The sequence below is a fragment of the Lissotriton helveticus genome, chromosome 10, assembly GCF_964261635.1.
Source record: "Lissotriton helveticus chromosome 10, aLisHel1.1, whole genome shotgun sequence".
Taxonomy (NCBI): domain Eukaryota; kingdom Metazoa; phylum Chordata; class Amphibia; order Caudata; family Salamandridae; genus Lissotriton; species Lissotriton helveticus.
In genome coordinates this window covers 5,903,167-5,919,941 of record NC_136071.1, presented here as the reverse complement: position 1 = coordinate 5,919,941, position 16,775 = coordinate 5,903,167, and the positions used below count along the sequence as shown (strand labels likewise).

The following is a 16,775-nucleotide window of genomic DNA, read 5'->3' as shown; positions in this document are numbered from 1 at the left end:
AATAATGCATACTTTGGAACCTACATAACAATGAATAATACCCACATTCACTGAAATGCCATCAGTAATGCTCAAAACCATCATCAATAAAGCTACTCAGAATGAAGAAGACTGACAATACTGGAGCCAACAGCATTGACCGATGATACCAACATCAATGGAAAGGGCCATGCTGGGCCTTTGTAAAGTACACATCCACCCCTTGAAGCACCTGGCACTGCACAACAGAGGGTTATTGTTCCCCAACTCAACAGGACTCCCCTTATCGACCTCCAGAGGTTCAAAGGTTGAGAAGACATATGGAGATCTGAATCTTTGACCAAGCAATCAAACCAGGCCTGGCACAACTATGAATAATGAAGAATGCCAGTCTTAAGGGGCAGTGCCAAGCACTGGAGCCCACATGTCAATGAACTATAAAACATAAAAACTAAGATATTATGGACAAGACTCCAGCAATGGACGACACCAACGTCACCAGGGAAGATACAAGAATATCCGACCAGAAGCCTCAAGCTACTGAGGAGGACACAACTGGAAACACAATACTAATGTGACTGAGGGCGCGCAGGGAACTAGATACCCCAAAGTAGCCACTCATAGCAACCTCCATGCATTGTACCCAGTTAAAGGACAAATAAAAACCTTAATCAGCAATAAATAGCTATAGAGAATTCCAGGAACAGTAGAAGACAGAGCAGTGAAGGGCGCCACCTGCAGGAAAGGTAAATAACAGCAAGGTAAATGAATACCCTGACGGACAGCTGCTACTCAGTGTGAAGTGATGTCACCTACAGTAAGTTGTACCTGAGACACAAGGACAGAGCTATGGACACACCTATAGATAACTTCAGGACAGACCTATGGACACGTGCACTATCGGTAACTACGGGTACTACAAGGCATGAACTTCCCCTTACTTGTCATTTTTGCTGTTGACCGGGTCCGCGTCTGCCAGATTATCCACCGCGATGGCCAAAAAGACATTTAATAAGATATCTGGCACAGCCATAAGGAACAAAAACACAAACACACAGACCACAGACACTTGGAAGAAAGGGCCAATGAAATGCTCTGCACTCAGAACTTTCACACACTCAACAGGTACAGAGTGACCAGACCACAAACCATGGACTACACCTAGAATGCATGCTCACTGCAACACAGAAACACACACCACACACAATGAACACAACAGATATGGAGCCATCCACTACACTTACAGATCACACAACATACACAGAAACACTCACATCACACACAGTCAATACAACAGACCCCGAACCAGAAACTGTACCCAGAGTTCACACACACACACACACACGCCACACATGCAGTGTGAATACACAAGACCTGAAACCATGCAATACACCCAGAGCTCACACTCACACACACAGTGTTCAGAATGAATACAACATAGAAGCATGCACTACTCCCAGAGTGCGCTCTTTCCCTCTCCCTCACACACACACACACACATGCACACACCATGCACAGAGTAAATACAAAAGACAAGACCCCATGCACTGTAGCCATAGCTCACACACATAACACAACACAAAATGTAGGGAGTGAACACAACATACCTGGAACCATGCACACATCCACCACACATGCACTGCACCCACAGCACATGTACTACACACAGATCATGTGCATACTTTACAGAGTGCATTCACAACACCCGGGTCAGGCAGTGATAACATGCTACACACAGAGATCCCACACTTCAGAGTACACACAGCAGCCAGAGCTCCGGAACTCTGCAGCGTGCTGTTACACTGCACCTACACACAGCTCAGACTCCGGATATAAACACACAGCAGTCAGAGCTCAGGAACTGTGCCGCGTGCTCTTACACCGCACCTACACACAGCTCAGACACTGGATATAAACACACAGCAGCCACGGCTCAGGAACTGTGCCGCGTGCTCTTACACTGCACATACACACAGCTCAGATTCAGATATAAACACACAGCAGCCAGAGCTCATGAACCCTGCCGCGTGCTCTTACACTGCACCTACACACAGCTCAGACTCTGGATATAAACACACAGCAGCCAGAGCTCAGGAACTGTGCCACGTGCTCTTACACTGCACTAACACACAGCTCAGACACTGGATATAAACACACAGCAGCCAGAGCTCATGAACCCTGCCGCGTGCTCTTACACTGCACCTACACACAGCTCAGACACTGGATATAAACACACAGCAGCCAGAGCTCAGGAACTGTGCCGCGTGCTCTTACACTGCACCTACACACAGCTCAGACTCTGGATATAAACACACAGCAGCCAGAGCTCAGGAACTGTTCCGCGTGCTCTTACACTGCACCCACACACAGCTCAGACTCTGGATATAAACACACAGCAGCCAGAGCTCAGGAACTGTTCCGCGTGCTCTTACACTGCACCTACACACAGCTCAGACACTGGATATAAACACACAGCAGCCATGGCTCAGGAACTGTGCCGCGGCTCCTACACTGCACCTACACACAGCTCAGACAATGGCCTTGGGATCTGTATTTCCCCTTGGCCCACCTCGTTCCTGCGGAAGTAAGAGTCTTGCAAGATCTACGATTTGCTGCCAGCAACAGAGAAAAATGTTGCTGCCAGCCATTACATGACATAGGGACTTAGCATAACAAACAAATACTCTCAGACACTTTAAAAATGCCTATTTGAAAGTGGAATTCTCTGCTAAAACAGTTTCCATTGATTTAAGGCTGAAAACGAAAGATTCCGAGTAAAATAAAGTGCTGCAATAATGCGGCTACATTTTTATTTTTGTGCTGCTAAATTAGCAAATCTATGCTGCAATATCCTGGGGGGTCTGACTAGTGGTATTAGTGGTAGTGGCGGAAAAGCTTACGCAAATCTGCCTGACCAGTTAATCCATATCGCATTGCCCTTGGACAGCAGGTTTCGAAACCTGGCGGCTAAGGTTGGGTATTTTGCGTTTTCGTGTGTGGCGAATAGATCTATGTCTGGATGACCCCACTTGCGGAAGAATGGTTAAAGAACCTGCGGATGTAGCTCCCATTCGTGAATTTGTTGTGTCTGCCGACTCAACAGATCTGCTATCTGATTGTGAACTTCTGGAAGGTGCTCTGCCAACAGATATATGTTCTGTGGCCCATCTCCAAATGCTCTGTGCGAGCTGGGACAGTTGTAGAGAGAGTGCCCCCCCCCACAGTTGTAGAGAGAGTGCCCCCCCCCTGTTTTTGTATGTAATACATTGCTGTCATGTTGTCCGTCTGGATCAAGACAGCTTTGTTCTGTACTTGTACTTGTAATGTTTTGAGTGCTAAGAATATTGCTCGCAGCTCTAGATGGTTGATATGGAACAATTTTTGTTGACTGTTCCATTGTCCTTGAGTTGTATGACGTAGGAGATGGGCTCCCCATCCTGTGAGGGATGCGTCTGCTGTGAGCACTAGTTGTGGGACAGGTTCGAGGAACGGCTGCCCTTTTGTCAAGTTTTTGGTGTTCCACCACTGCAGAGAGCGATGCGTGCGGCTGTCCACCAACACCAGGTCTGTGAGTTGACCTTGAGCCTGGTTCCACTGTCGTGCTAGACATTCTTGTAACGGACGCATTTGCAGTCTTGCGTGAGGGACCATGAAAATGCAAGATGCCATCATGCCTATCAGTCTCACGAACACTCTGGCTTGCAGAGATTGTTGGTGTTGGAAGGCTGTGACTAAGGCTTGAATGCTCTGTATCCTGGCTGGACTGGGATACGCTAGAGCCGCAGATGTGTTTATTGTAGCCCCTAGATACTGATATATACGAGAGGGTTGCAGGTGCGACTTGCTGTAGTTGATTGTGAACCCTAAGTCGTGCAGCGTTTGAATTGTGTGATGTGTGTGTTGAACACACTGATTGAATGATTTGTCTTTTATGAGTCAATCGTCCAGATAAGGGAAGACCTGTATCTGTTGTCTTCTGAGATGTGCTGTTACTACTGCTAGGCACTTTGTGAATACCCGTGGTGCCGTTGTCACTCCGAATGGAAGGACTTTGAACTGATAATGTTGTCCTGTATGACAAACCTTAGATACTTTCTGTGAGCAGGATGTATAGGAATGTGGAAATAGGCGTCCTTTAGGTCTAGTGTTGTGAGGAAATCGCCTTGTTGCAGCAGTGGGAGCACTTGTTGTAAAGTGATCATATGAAAATGATCTGATTGTATGTAATGGTTGAGGGGCCTGAGGCCTTCTTGGGAATTAGAAAGTACAGCGAGTAAACCCCTGTTCCTTGTTCTTGTAAAGGAACTAATTGTATTGCGTCCTTTTGAAGAAGGGACAGAACTTCTTGTTTGAGCAGAGTTAGATGGTCTGTAGACATTGGACGCTGCCTGGGAGGTATGTGTGGAGGGGTTGCTGTAAGTTCTAGGCAGTAGCCATGTTGGATAATCTGTCTCACCCACCTGTGTTGTGATGGAGTTCCAGACATGCAGGAATTGTGTTAATCTGCCCCCCACAGGAGTGGAATGCTGTTGGGGGAGCAGAGGGAAGTCACTGTTTTGTGGTGGAAGAGGTTCGATTATTGTTCTTACCCCGACCTCTTCCTTTGTTGTTATTCCCTCTGTATCCTCCTCTAAAATATCCGTTGTGAGAGGATGTTTGTGTGTTCGATTTGAAAGATGTGGTAGTATCTGCTCCAGTCTGTTTGGAGCCCCCTCTATAGAAGGAGCGACGAAAGGAACCTCTAGCTTGTGTGGACGGTAAAGCTCCCATAGATTTGGCAGTATCTGTATCCTTCTTCATTTTTTCCAAGTGCTTAGTCTACTTCTGGTCCAAACAATTGGTTTGGATGAAATGGTTGATTTGAAATGGTAGTTTGCACTTCCTGTTTAAATCCTGAAATGCGTAGCCACGCAGGTCCCCTAAGTACGACACTAGTATTTACAGCTCTAGATGCAGTGTCTGCTACATCTAGTGCGCACTTGATTGAGGCATTAGAAATTAGCTTGCCTTCTTGTATAAGTACGCGTGCCTGTGCCTTATATTGGTCAGGTAGATGTTCTAGCAGTTTCTCTAACTGATAATAATGAGCCCTATCATATCGTGAAAGGAGGGCTTGTGTGTTAGCTATACGCCATATGTTGGTAGCGCGCAGCTATTCTTTTGCCTGAGGCATCTATGACCTTGGATTCTTTGTCAGGTGGGGGAGCCTCACCTGAGGTTTGCGAGTTTGCCCTCTTCCTAGCATTTGACACAACTAGTGAATCTAATGGTAGTTGTCCTTTAACGTAGGCTGGATCTGCAGGTGCAGGCCTATATTTTTTCTCAATTCTAGGGTTTAGGATCCTAGTACGTACGGGGTCTTTAAATACCTCTGGAGCATGTTTTATGACTCCTTTGATCATAGGAAGAATTTGAACCGACCTTTGCGATTGTTCGAATGTGTCTAACAGAAAATCCTCTTCTGCCTCATCAGAATGCATAGTGACCCCATGGTAACAGGCAGCTCTGTTCAACAGGTGACCAAAGCCAATGTTATCTTCTGGTGGAGAAGATTTTGATGGGTATGAGTGTGGGTCAGGAATATCTGGTATATCCTGTGTGTTTGGGTACTCCCAGACTGTGTCATCTGTAGGGTAAGGGAAGGGCTCATCTGTGTCTATCCCTCCTACTAAACTATACTCATCATCATTTTGAGGTGAGTGTGAAGATAAAAGAGGAGAATGTGGAGGAGAGATCTGTGGTGAATTGTTAAGAGGAACAGGAGATGAAGGAGAAGGAAGTATAGGTGAAGAAGGGTGCATAGGAGATGTGGCAGAGTCATTCTTCTTGGCAGGGACTATAGGTGTGGATGTTTCATCTGCCTTCCTCTTCTTGTGTGGTGTAGTGGACACTTGCCCTGCCTTTGGGTCAATGTAGATCTTCTTTTGCAGAGGATCTGGTTGAAAAAGGTCTTCTCCTTGTGGAACCTTTGTCTGCGTCGATTTTTTCGGTACCGGACGAGGTTGCTGCTTGTCTTTAGCCTTAGGAGTTGTCACAGTGTCCTTTGGTGTAGTTTTCGGCACCAAAGGTGTTGTTTTCGGTGTCCTAGGCTGTTTCGAGGGCTTTGGCGCATCGGAACCAGGCCTTGTTGGTTTCGGGACCGAAGACAATGTCTTCAGAGTGGAAGCTGGTCTCGTCGGCTTGGAGGCGTCGGACGCTGGCTTGGTACCCTTGTCTTTAGAAGTCGACGGTTTCGGAGCCGAGTCTTCTTTCGGTTTCGGTGACGAGGGAGCTGGTGGAATCGGCACGTGCGGCTTGCTCGATACCGAGCTACCGGAAGGCTTAGTTACTTTCTTCGGAGCCGGGCTCGATGGCGGGGCTGTCGAAGTGGATTTTCAGTCGCAACTGGGCCCCGGAGGCGGAGTGTTGACCTTTGCCTTCGATCTGGGTGCTGTGTGTGGTGCAGGGGCAGTAGTACTCACACTGACCCAATGGTATGGAGTCATCTGAGTCCTCTGCCTCTGATACGATTTGGAGATCATCGGAATCTTCTTCGAGAATGAGCGGAGCCTCCTCGTCGAAGATATCCACCGGTTCCGGAGCTGATTTCTGCATGTCGTGTGGACGGGCCCTCTGATCTCGGATGGTTTTCTTGGATCAAAAGGACGCGCAGGCTTTACAGCTGGATTCGTTGTGTTCTGGCGATAAGCACAGATTGCAGACCTCGTGGTGGTCACTGTGTGGAAACTTTGCTCCACACCTGGGGCATTTCTTGAGTGGCGAACTTTCCATGTGGTGGAGGCCTCAAGGCGTGGATAGGCCCAACGGCCCACGTCGACGACCGGAATCGAGCTGATGGAGTCAAAACGATGTTAGTCGATATCGAAAGTAGTTTGGTGAGTTTTAGGAAGTTTTTTGCGCTTCTACGTGCCTGAAAAGTCTATTTCTAGCCGGAGCGGAAAACTTTCATCTGAATCCAGTGGCGGAAAAAAACAATCTAAGGTTGGAGCCGATGCCCATGCGCACTATTGTCCAAGGGAGGAGTCACCTATCTCGTGGCTACAAAGACTTCTTCCAAGACGACAACAACATGCAATCATCCGAGTCCAACACCAGGTGGCAATCTAATGCTAAGTGTACAATCTGCAGCTCATATGCCTCGAACACTACGTTTCTCCGCTTTCTCTACCTTGCCATGGCAGTTCTACAAATTTGTGTTGCCTCTGCTTGGCTAGATCAAGCCGACCCTACATTTAATTTATGATTGACACAGCTCCTCTCTGTATTTAACCTTGAGAAGGGAATTTACGAAAGAAAGGGCAAGAAAGGGAAATCTCTTGGTAGACGTAAATGGGCACCTTTATATAGCTGGAAGGAATCCCAGGCCTAAAATAGGCCCTAGCTAGGAACTGTGCAGCGTGCTCTTACACTCCACCTACACACAGCTCAGACTCTGGATATAAACACACAGCAGCCAGAGCTCAGGAACTGTGCCGCGTGTTCTTACACGTGTGTCCCTTGCTCACTTTGCCACTGGATTCAAGCAAGCTGGGCTGAAGAAGGCTGTAATGCCAGAAACCGGTCCTCGGAAGCTCGTTTCCAGTCCAGGGAAGGCATGGCTTGGCAGTTCGGGCTGTACTGTTCCCCTGAGGCACAGGGTCAGACTGATTTGCATATAGCCATGTCTGAACTGGGGTGGCAGAGTGGGCTAAAGAACGGTGATGGATTACACCCAGATCTTTTGACTGGGTGTGAGTGTTTGATTGGTTCAGATGCTCCGTCCATCACCACCCCCTTTTGTACCGCTTTGGCCGCCATAAGTGTGGCAGGGTATGCTCAGATGTGAGTCCCTTGCTCACTTTCCCACTGGATTCAAGCAAGCCGGGCTGAAGAAGGCTGTAATGCCAGATACCGGTCCTCGGAAGCTTCTTTCCGGTCCAGGGATGGCATGGTTTGGCAGTTCGGGCTCGACTGTTCCCATGAGGCACAGGGTCAGACTGATTTGCATATAGCCATGTCTGAACTGGCGTGGCAGAGTGGGCTAAAGAACGGTGATGGATTAAACCCAGATCTTTTGACTGGGTGTGAGTGTTTGATTGGTTCAGATGCTCCGTCCATCACCACCCCCTTTTGTACCACTTTGGCCGCCATAAGTGTGGCAGGGTATGCTCAGACGTGAGTCCCTTGCTCACTTTCCCACTGGATTCAAGCAAGCCGGGCTGAAGACGGCTGTAATGCCAGAAACCGGTCCTCGGAAGCTTGTTTCCGGTCCAGGGAAGGCATGGCTGGGCAGTTCAGGCTGGACTGTTCCCATGAGGCACAGGGTCAGACTGATTTGCATATAGCCATGTCTGAACTGGGGTGGCAGAGTGGGCTAAAGAACGGTGATGGATTAAACCCAGATCTTTTGACTGGGTGTGAGTGTTTGATTGGTTCAGATGCTCTGTCCATCACCACCCCCTTTTGTACCGCTTTGGCCGCCATAAGTGTGGCAGGGTATGCTCAAACGTGAGTCCCTTGCTCACTTTGCCACTGGATTCAAGCAAGCCGGGCTGAAGAAGGCTGTAATGCCAGAAACCGGTCCTCGGAAGCTTGTTTCCGGTCCAGGGTGTGAGTGTTTGATTGGTTCAGATGCTCCGTCCATCACCACCCCCTTTTCACCACCCCCTTTTGTACCGCGTGCTCTTACACTGCACCTACACACAGCTCAGACTCTGGATATAAACACAGCAGCCAGGGCTCAGGAACTGTGCTGCGTGCTCTTACACTGCACCTACATACAGCTCAAACAATGGATATAAACACACAGCAGCCAGAGCTCAGGAACTCTACCGCGTGCTCTTACACTGCACCTACACACAGCTCAGACACTGGATATAAACACACAGCAGCCAGAGCTCAGGAACTGTACCGCGTGCTCTTACAGTGCACCTACACACAGCTCAGACTCTGGATATAAACACACAGCATCCAGAGCTCTGGAACTGTGCCGCGTGCTCTTACACTGCACCTACACACATCTCAGACACTGGATATAAACACACAGCAGCCAGAGCTCAGGAACTGTACCGCGTGCTCTTACAGTGCACCTACACACAGCTCAGACACTGGATATAAACACACAGCAGCCAGAGCTCAGGAACTGTACCGTGTGATCTTACACTGCACCTACACACAGCTCAGACACTGGATATAAACACACAGCAGCCAGAGCACAGGAACTGTGCCGCGGCTCTTACACTGCACCTACACACAGCTCAGACACTGGATATAAGCACACAGAAGCTAGAGCACAGGAACTGTGCCGCGTGCTCTTACACTGCACAGCAAATGTGGATATCCACTCACCTAGAGCTCATGCAGTGTACCCAGGGCTCCAAAATACTACAGCTCCCCTACAGCTCACACACTGCACTGGAACCATAACTCAGGTACCACAAGCACAGCACCTAGAGGTCACACACTGAAACCAGAGCTCGTACTCTGCACCAAGAGGTCTGTAAACTGCACAAGAACGTATACAAAGGGCCACAGCTGGCTTCCTGCACACAAACCTCATGCAGAGGGTGTGCAGTGCAATCAGAGCTCCTGATCAACACACACTCCACCTTGGAGTCCAGCCCACACCCACCCCCAAGTACGGCTCCCAGTCCACATGCTCTGCAACAAGAGCTATGTATGCTGCATCAGAGCTCATACAACAGAGACAAAGCCTGTTCACTGCATGTGGAGCTCATGCAGGGCACGCAGAGGGTGTGCAGTGCGATCAACACGCTCCACCTCAGGCTCCAGCACAGACAGAACTTCACAATGCACACACTGCGCACAGACCTTATTCACTGAATGAAGAGCACAGACACTCCTCTCAGAGCCCTGACGCTGCTCCTCCATTGGTTACTTTACCGAGCCTGAGGCCAAAGGATACAGTTCCCGCAGATAAAGAGAATGATGAAGTAAATGCAGACCAGCATCCCGGGGAAGAAGGGCCCTCCGTACGCCATAATCCCGTCATACATGACCGCGTTCCAGTCCTCGCCAGTCAATATCTGAAGAAAATGGAGAGAAGGCGGATGGTGGTCACCAGGGCATCTGGTCAAATGGAGACTGCATGTATACACAATTCAACAAAACCCACAGCGTGGCGTCAAATGGAGGCTGCATGCACACACAATTCAACACAACCCAAAGCATGGCGTCAAGTGGAGACTGCATGTACACACAATCCAACACAACCCACAGCGTGGCGTCAAATGGAGACTACACGCACACACAATTCAACACAACCCAAAGCGTGGCGTCAAATGGAGACTGCATGCACACACAATTCAACACAACCCACAGCATGGCGTCAAGTGGAGACTGCATGTACACACAATCCAACACAACCCACAGCGTGGCGTCAAATGGAGACTACACGCACACACAATTCAACACAACCCAAAGCGTGGCGTCAACTGGAGACTACACGCACACACAATTCAACACAACCGACAGCGAGGCATCAAATGGAGACTGCATGCACACACAATTCAACACAACCCACAGCGTGGCGTCAAGTGGAGACTGCATGCACACACAATTCAAAGCAACCCACAGTGTGGCGTCAAGTGGAGAGTGCATGCACACACAATTCAACACAACCCACAGCGTAGCGTCAAGTGGAGACTGCATGCACACACAATTCAACACAACCCACAGCGTAGCGTCAAGTGGAGACTGCATGCACACATAATTCAATGCAACCCACAGCGTGGCGTCAAGTGGAGACTGCATGTACACACAATTCAATGCAACCCACAGCGTGGCTTCAAGTGGAGACTGCATGCACACACAATTCAATACAACCCACAGCGTGGCGCCAAGTGGAGACTGCATGCACACACAATTCAATGCAACCCACAGCGTGGCGTCAAGTGGAGACTGCATGTAAACACAATTCAACGCAACCCACAGCGTGGCGTCAAGTGGAGACTGCATGCACACACAATTCAACACAACCCACAGCGTGGCGTCAAGTGGAGACTGCATGTACACACAATTCAATGCAACCCACAGCGTGGCGTCAAGTGGAGACTGCATGTAAACACAATTCAACGCAAACCACAGCGTGGCGTCAAGTGGAGACTGCATGCACACACAATTCAACGCAGCCCACAGCGAGGCGTCAAGTGGAGACTGCATGCACACACAATTCAACACAACCCACAGCGTGGCGTCAAGTGGAGACTGTATGTACACACAATTCAACGCAACCCACAGTGTGGCGCCAAGTGAAGACTGCATGTACACACAATTCAACACAGCACACAGCGTGGCGTCAAGTGGAGACTGCATGTACACACAATTCAACACAACCCAAAGCGTGGCGTCAAGTGGAGACTGCATGTACACACAATTCAATGCAACCCACAGCGTGGCGTCAAGTGGAGACTGCATGTAAACACAATTCAACACAACCCACAGCGTGGCGTCAAATGGAGACTGCATGCACACACAATTCAACACAACCCAAAGCGTGGCGTCAAATGGAGACTACACGCACACACAATTCAACACAACCGACAGCGAGGCATCAAATGGAGACTGCATGCACACACAATTCAACACAACCCACAGCGTGGCGTCAAGTGGAGACTGCATGCACACACTATTCAACGCAACCCACAGTGTGGCGTCAAGTAGAGAGTGCATGCACACACAATTCAACGCAGCCCACAGCGTGGCATCAAGTGGAGACTGCATGCACACACAATTCAACACAACCCACAGCGTGGCGTCAAGCGGAGACTGCATGCACACACAATTCAACACAACCCACAGCGTAGCGTCAAGTGGAGACTGCATGCACACACAATTCAATGCAACCCACAGCGTGGCGTCAAGTGGAGACTGCATGCACACACAATTCAACACAACCCACAGCGTGGCATCAAGTGGAGACTGCATGCACACACAATTCAACGCAACCCACAGTGTGGCGTCAAGTGGAGAGTGCATGCACACACAATTCAACGCAGCCCACAGCGTGGCATCAAGTGGAGACTGCATGCACACACAATTCAACACAACCCACAGCGTGGCGTCAAGTGGAGACTGCAAGCACACACAATTCAACACAACGCACAGCGTAGCGTCAAGTGGAGACTGCATGCACACACAATTCAATGCAACCCACAGCGTGGCGTCAAGTGGAGACTGCATGTACACACAATTCAATGCAACCCACAGCGTGGCGTCAAGTGGAGACTGCATACACACACAATTCAACACAACCCACAGCGTAGCGTCAAGTGGAGACTGCATGCACACACAATTCAATGCAACCCACAGCGTGGCGTCAAGTGGAGACTGCATGTACACACAATTCAATGCAACCCACAGCGTGGCGTCAAGTGGAGACTGCATGCACACACAATTCAACACAACCCACAGCGTGGCGTCAAGTGGAGACTGCATGTACACACAATTCAATGCAACCCACAGCGTGGCGTCAAGTGGAGACTGCATGTAAACACAATTCAACGCAACCCACAGCGTGGCGTCAAGTGGAAACTGCATGCACACACAATTCAACGCAGCCCACAGCGAGGCGTCAAGTGGAGACTGCATGCACACACAATTCAACACAACCCACAGCGTGGCGTCAAGTGGAGACTGTATGTACACACAATTCAACGCAACCCACAGCGTGGCGCCAAGTGAAGACTGCATGTACACACAATTCAACACAGCCCACAGCGTGGCGTCAAGTGGAGACTGCATGCACACACAATTCAACGCAGCCCACAGCGAGGCGTCAAGTGGACCCTGCATGCACACACAATTCAACACAACCCACAGCGTGGCGTCAAGTGGAGACTGTATGTACACACAATTCAACGCAACCCACAGCGTGGCGCCAAGTGAAGACTGCATGTACACACAATTCAACACAGCCCACAGCGTGGCGTCAAGTGGAGACTGCATGTACACACAATTCAACACAACCCAAAGGGTGGCGTCAAGTGGAGACTGCATGCACACACAATTCAACACAACCCACAGCGTGGCACTGCCATGTTCTATGGTGCGCAACATCACAAGACACATGGGTATCAGATTTTTGTGTGCATCTCATGTTGTGTAAAGAACCCACCGCTGCACTGCAGTACCCGAAACCCGTGTAACACCAGGAAACTCCAGAAAGAATAGTTTACTTACCTTAAATGGGGATCTCCTGTGTTGACATTCTTTCATAGACTCACAAGATGGTTTATTTATATTTTATTAGCACCTATCATACAGATGATACTTTAATATTCACTCTAGAAAGGAACTACTTTCAGCTGCCATAGTCTCCTTCCCAAGCCGCCATCTTGTGGTCCAAATGTTTGACAATCTCGCTCGCTTTTGTACACTCGCCTCAGATCTCAAATTGCTTGAACCCCTCCTTGGGACCTTCAGTGGGGACCAAACAAAAGCCTGAAACAGATGCAGTTTTCTCTGTGGGAGGCAGGAACGGGTTCTATTTTCTTCTAGGCTGACAGCTTTTAAAGTCTGACTATTTTTCATATGATCCATCCCCTCCTCTGGTCAAGGACCAAAAAGAACTTCTCCGGTAAAAGTCAGACTCCTGGTTTTTAGTTGAGCCTCTGCTAGTGTCTACCGCGAGGCTTGACGGCGCGATATGCCATGGCAGAACTTTAGCACAACAAACCGACTGAGTCTAGTGGAAGACTGATTGACTGGCTGGAGACGGTCAGTCTACCCTCCACTGACAATCTATAAAAACTCCAAACCAGAGTTGGCTTTGCCCTGATGAGGGCTCCTCAGCCTGGCATAGCTTGGTACCAGTGGCTCAGTGAGCAGGACCATCTTATCGAAAACGCGTTCCTCCACGACCCTATCTGAGGTTCCCAGCTGGTGAAGAAATTTCATTTTCGGTTCTCCTGAGATGCAAAGAGGTCTAAGTTGGGTGTTCCCCATTTCTGGAAGATAGAGTTGAGAATTAACTGATTGAGTCCCCACTCGTGGCATGTTTGTCCTATTCTCTCAAGGTGTCTGCTAGGTTGTTTCTCTCTCCTGGAATTTGTTCCGCCTTGATGCTGATGTGGTGCGGTAACGCCCACTCCCAGATCTTTTGAGCTTCCAAAGATGAAATCGGAGACCTCGCTCCTCCCTGCTTGTTGAAATAGTGCATGCAGGTGGCATTGTCTGTACGAATGAGGACGGAGGACGCTCGTGTTCGTGGGAGGAATGACTGAAGAGCCAGGAAAATTGCCCTCAATTCCAGGAAGTTGATGTGCATCTTGAAGACAGAGAGACTCCATTTGCCACTTACTTGAAGGCCTTGAAGGCCTTGAAGGTGGCCCCCCAGCCTTCCAATGAAAGATCCTTGGCAGAATGAACTCTGGAAGTAGAGATGGAATGCCAGGCCCACAGGGGGATTGCTAGCGGACAGACACCAAGGAAGCGCTTTTTTTCATGATCGGAGTGATCTGAATAATGTCCTCTAAAGATCCGGTCACCTGAAGCCATTGCCTGTCCACCTGCTCCTGGAAAGGTCTCATCCTGAGACTTGTGTGGGGCACCATGAGGAAGGCACAGGAAACTCTTTTTTGGATAGAGTGTGAGCCAGTGATAGAAAGGTGTTTTGCCTTTCTGTGGATAAGAAGGCCTAGTTTTGGAGGGTATCCAACGTCACTCCTAGAAAAGTTGTCCGTTGAGAAGGTGTGAGAATGGATTTTTGGTAGTTGGTTGCAAGCCCTAGAGAGGGAAACAGTTGTAGGCAGATGGATATGGCCTCTGAGGCCCAGTGAAGAGAAGGAGCCTTCACTAGCCAATCATCGAGATACAGGAAAATCTGCAGGCCTCATAATCGTAGGTGTGCTGCCACGGGAGCAATACATTTGGTAAATACCCGAGGAGCTGAGCAGAGGCCAAAGGGTAGCACCTTGAACTGATAGTGCGCGCCTGCCACAGTGAAACGGAGAAACCTTCGATGCTTGGGTTGGGTAGGAATATGGAAATGTGCATCCTGTAAATCGAGGCTGGACAGAAAATCCAATTGGTCCAGTAGCTGCAATATCTCCTGAAGAGTTACCATGCGGAAGGATTTTTTCTGTAGATATTTGCTGAGCTTTCGGAGGTCCAGAATGGGACGCCTTTCTCCTGATTTCTTCTTCACAAGAAAAAAAGCGAGAGTAGAAGCCCATTCCCCTTCGAGAGCGCGGTACTCTTTCTATGCCTCCTTTTTCCAGCATGACGAAGTCTCCTTCCTGAGTAACTGAAGGTGGGATGGCAGAGATTTTTGTGGCAGATGAGGAGGTGGTGCTGTGACAAACAGCAGGGTATGGCCATACTTTATTATATCCAGGACCAATGTGTCTGTGGTAATTTTGTGCCATTGACTGAAATAGTGTGGGATGCGAGCTCCTCTGGCTGGAATGATATGGGAGAACGCAGCAGGCGCCGGGTCATCATCACTGTTTCCTAACTGTATCCCTGGACTGTACGGGTTGTTTACGTCTGGGTTGCCTGGAGTATGAAGACTGTGGTGGTGCACGATATGTCTGTTGATGTTGGTAGGACGGGTGAAATGAGTGATAGGTCCTATGTTGGTATTTCTGGTAACCCCCACGAAATGAATAAGTTCCTCTACCACAGGTTCCATGAAAGGGGGTCTTCCTGTATTGAAGTGTGCACAGAGCTTTAACAGTCTCAGTGTCTGCCTTAATGGCCTTTAAGGCGTCATCAGTGTGCTTACCAAAAAGCGCATTACCATCAAAAGGCATTTTTAGGACTTTACTTTGCACCTTGGGCGAAAGGTTTTTGCCCTCAACCAACCTTGACGTCTAAGGACGGCTGCTCTGATGGCTTGACGAAAGGCCAGGGAAGCCACATCCATGGACACATCAATGATCTCTGAGGCCGATCCTTCGGCTTCTAGAAGAATCTTTCTCACCTCTAGTCTGTTGTCTTCTGGAAGAAGGTCCCCGTATGGAGTGATATCGGACCACATTTGGTGGTCGAATCGGCCTAATATCGCTAGCGCATTGGCCGCGTGCACTGTGGTGCCTGAGATGGTGGTAAATCCCTTGCCAATGTTATCAGGCGCCTCCCTTCTTTATAAGGTGGAGCGGCAATTGGCGCTGAAGTATCCTTGGCCTTCGTTGTGCAGCTTGAGTTATTGCTGAGTTTGGTTTCGAGTGTCCTACCAGACAAGCTGGCGCATCATCGGGAGCCTTGGATTGTTTGTCTATTCGAGGCAAAACTGCGATCACTGTAGCAGATGTTCTCATGACTTTCACACCTTCCTCCCAAATATGCTCTAGTATAGGGATTGCCTTCACAGTTTTCCGAGATTGGTCTTTAAAATCGTAAAGAAAGCCGTCAGACTGCCTGACTGTCATCTGTAACTGAAAGCGAGAAGCTGCCCTCTCCATCAATGCTTGCAAACCGCCCAAGTTCTCCGGCAGTCAATCCACTGTCTGAGGAGATGGGGAACCAGGTGTTGAGATGATGTAATCTTCCCACTGATTCCCAGTTGGCCCTGTACCTTGAAGTTCACCTTCCTCTACATCCTCCTCATCAGAGGTGTCATGCTGTTGCAGAGGTAGAACACTATCTATTGCTGGCGACATCCTAGGCGAAGACTCCGACATGCATGGTGGAGATGCCGGTGGAGGTGCAGACGGAGGTGGAGGAGCACTAGTTGACAAAGTAAAACAAGTACGATAATCCTGCAACATGTCGTGCAATTCTTGAACTAATGCCACAGGAAGGTGGACCATGGGTTTATGAACAGGTTTCATGCATTGCATCTTTGCATGTGGAGT

The 16,775-nt window shown here is 49.1% G+C and overlaps 1 protein-coding gene across 1 annotated transcript in view; it reads right to left on the bottom strand.

Moving 5' to 3' along the window:
* Positions 1–16,775, bottom strand: part of CACNA1F (calcium voltage-gated channel subunit alpha1 F) — a 323,883-nt gene that overhangs the window by 169,011 nt on the left and 138,097 nt on the right. Inside the window, exons 15-16 of the mRNA XM_078664279.1 lie at positions 9,884–10,004; positions 921–999 (exon numbers count right to left, since the gene is read on the bottom strand). Of these exons, the coding sequence (XP_078520405.1) occupies positions 921–999; positions 9,884–10,004 (200 nt within the window). The remainder of the gene's footprint in view (positions 1–920; positions 1,000–9,883; positions 10,005–16,775) is intronic.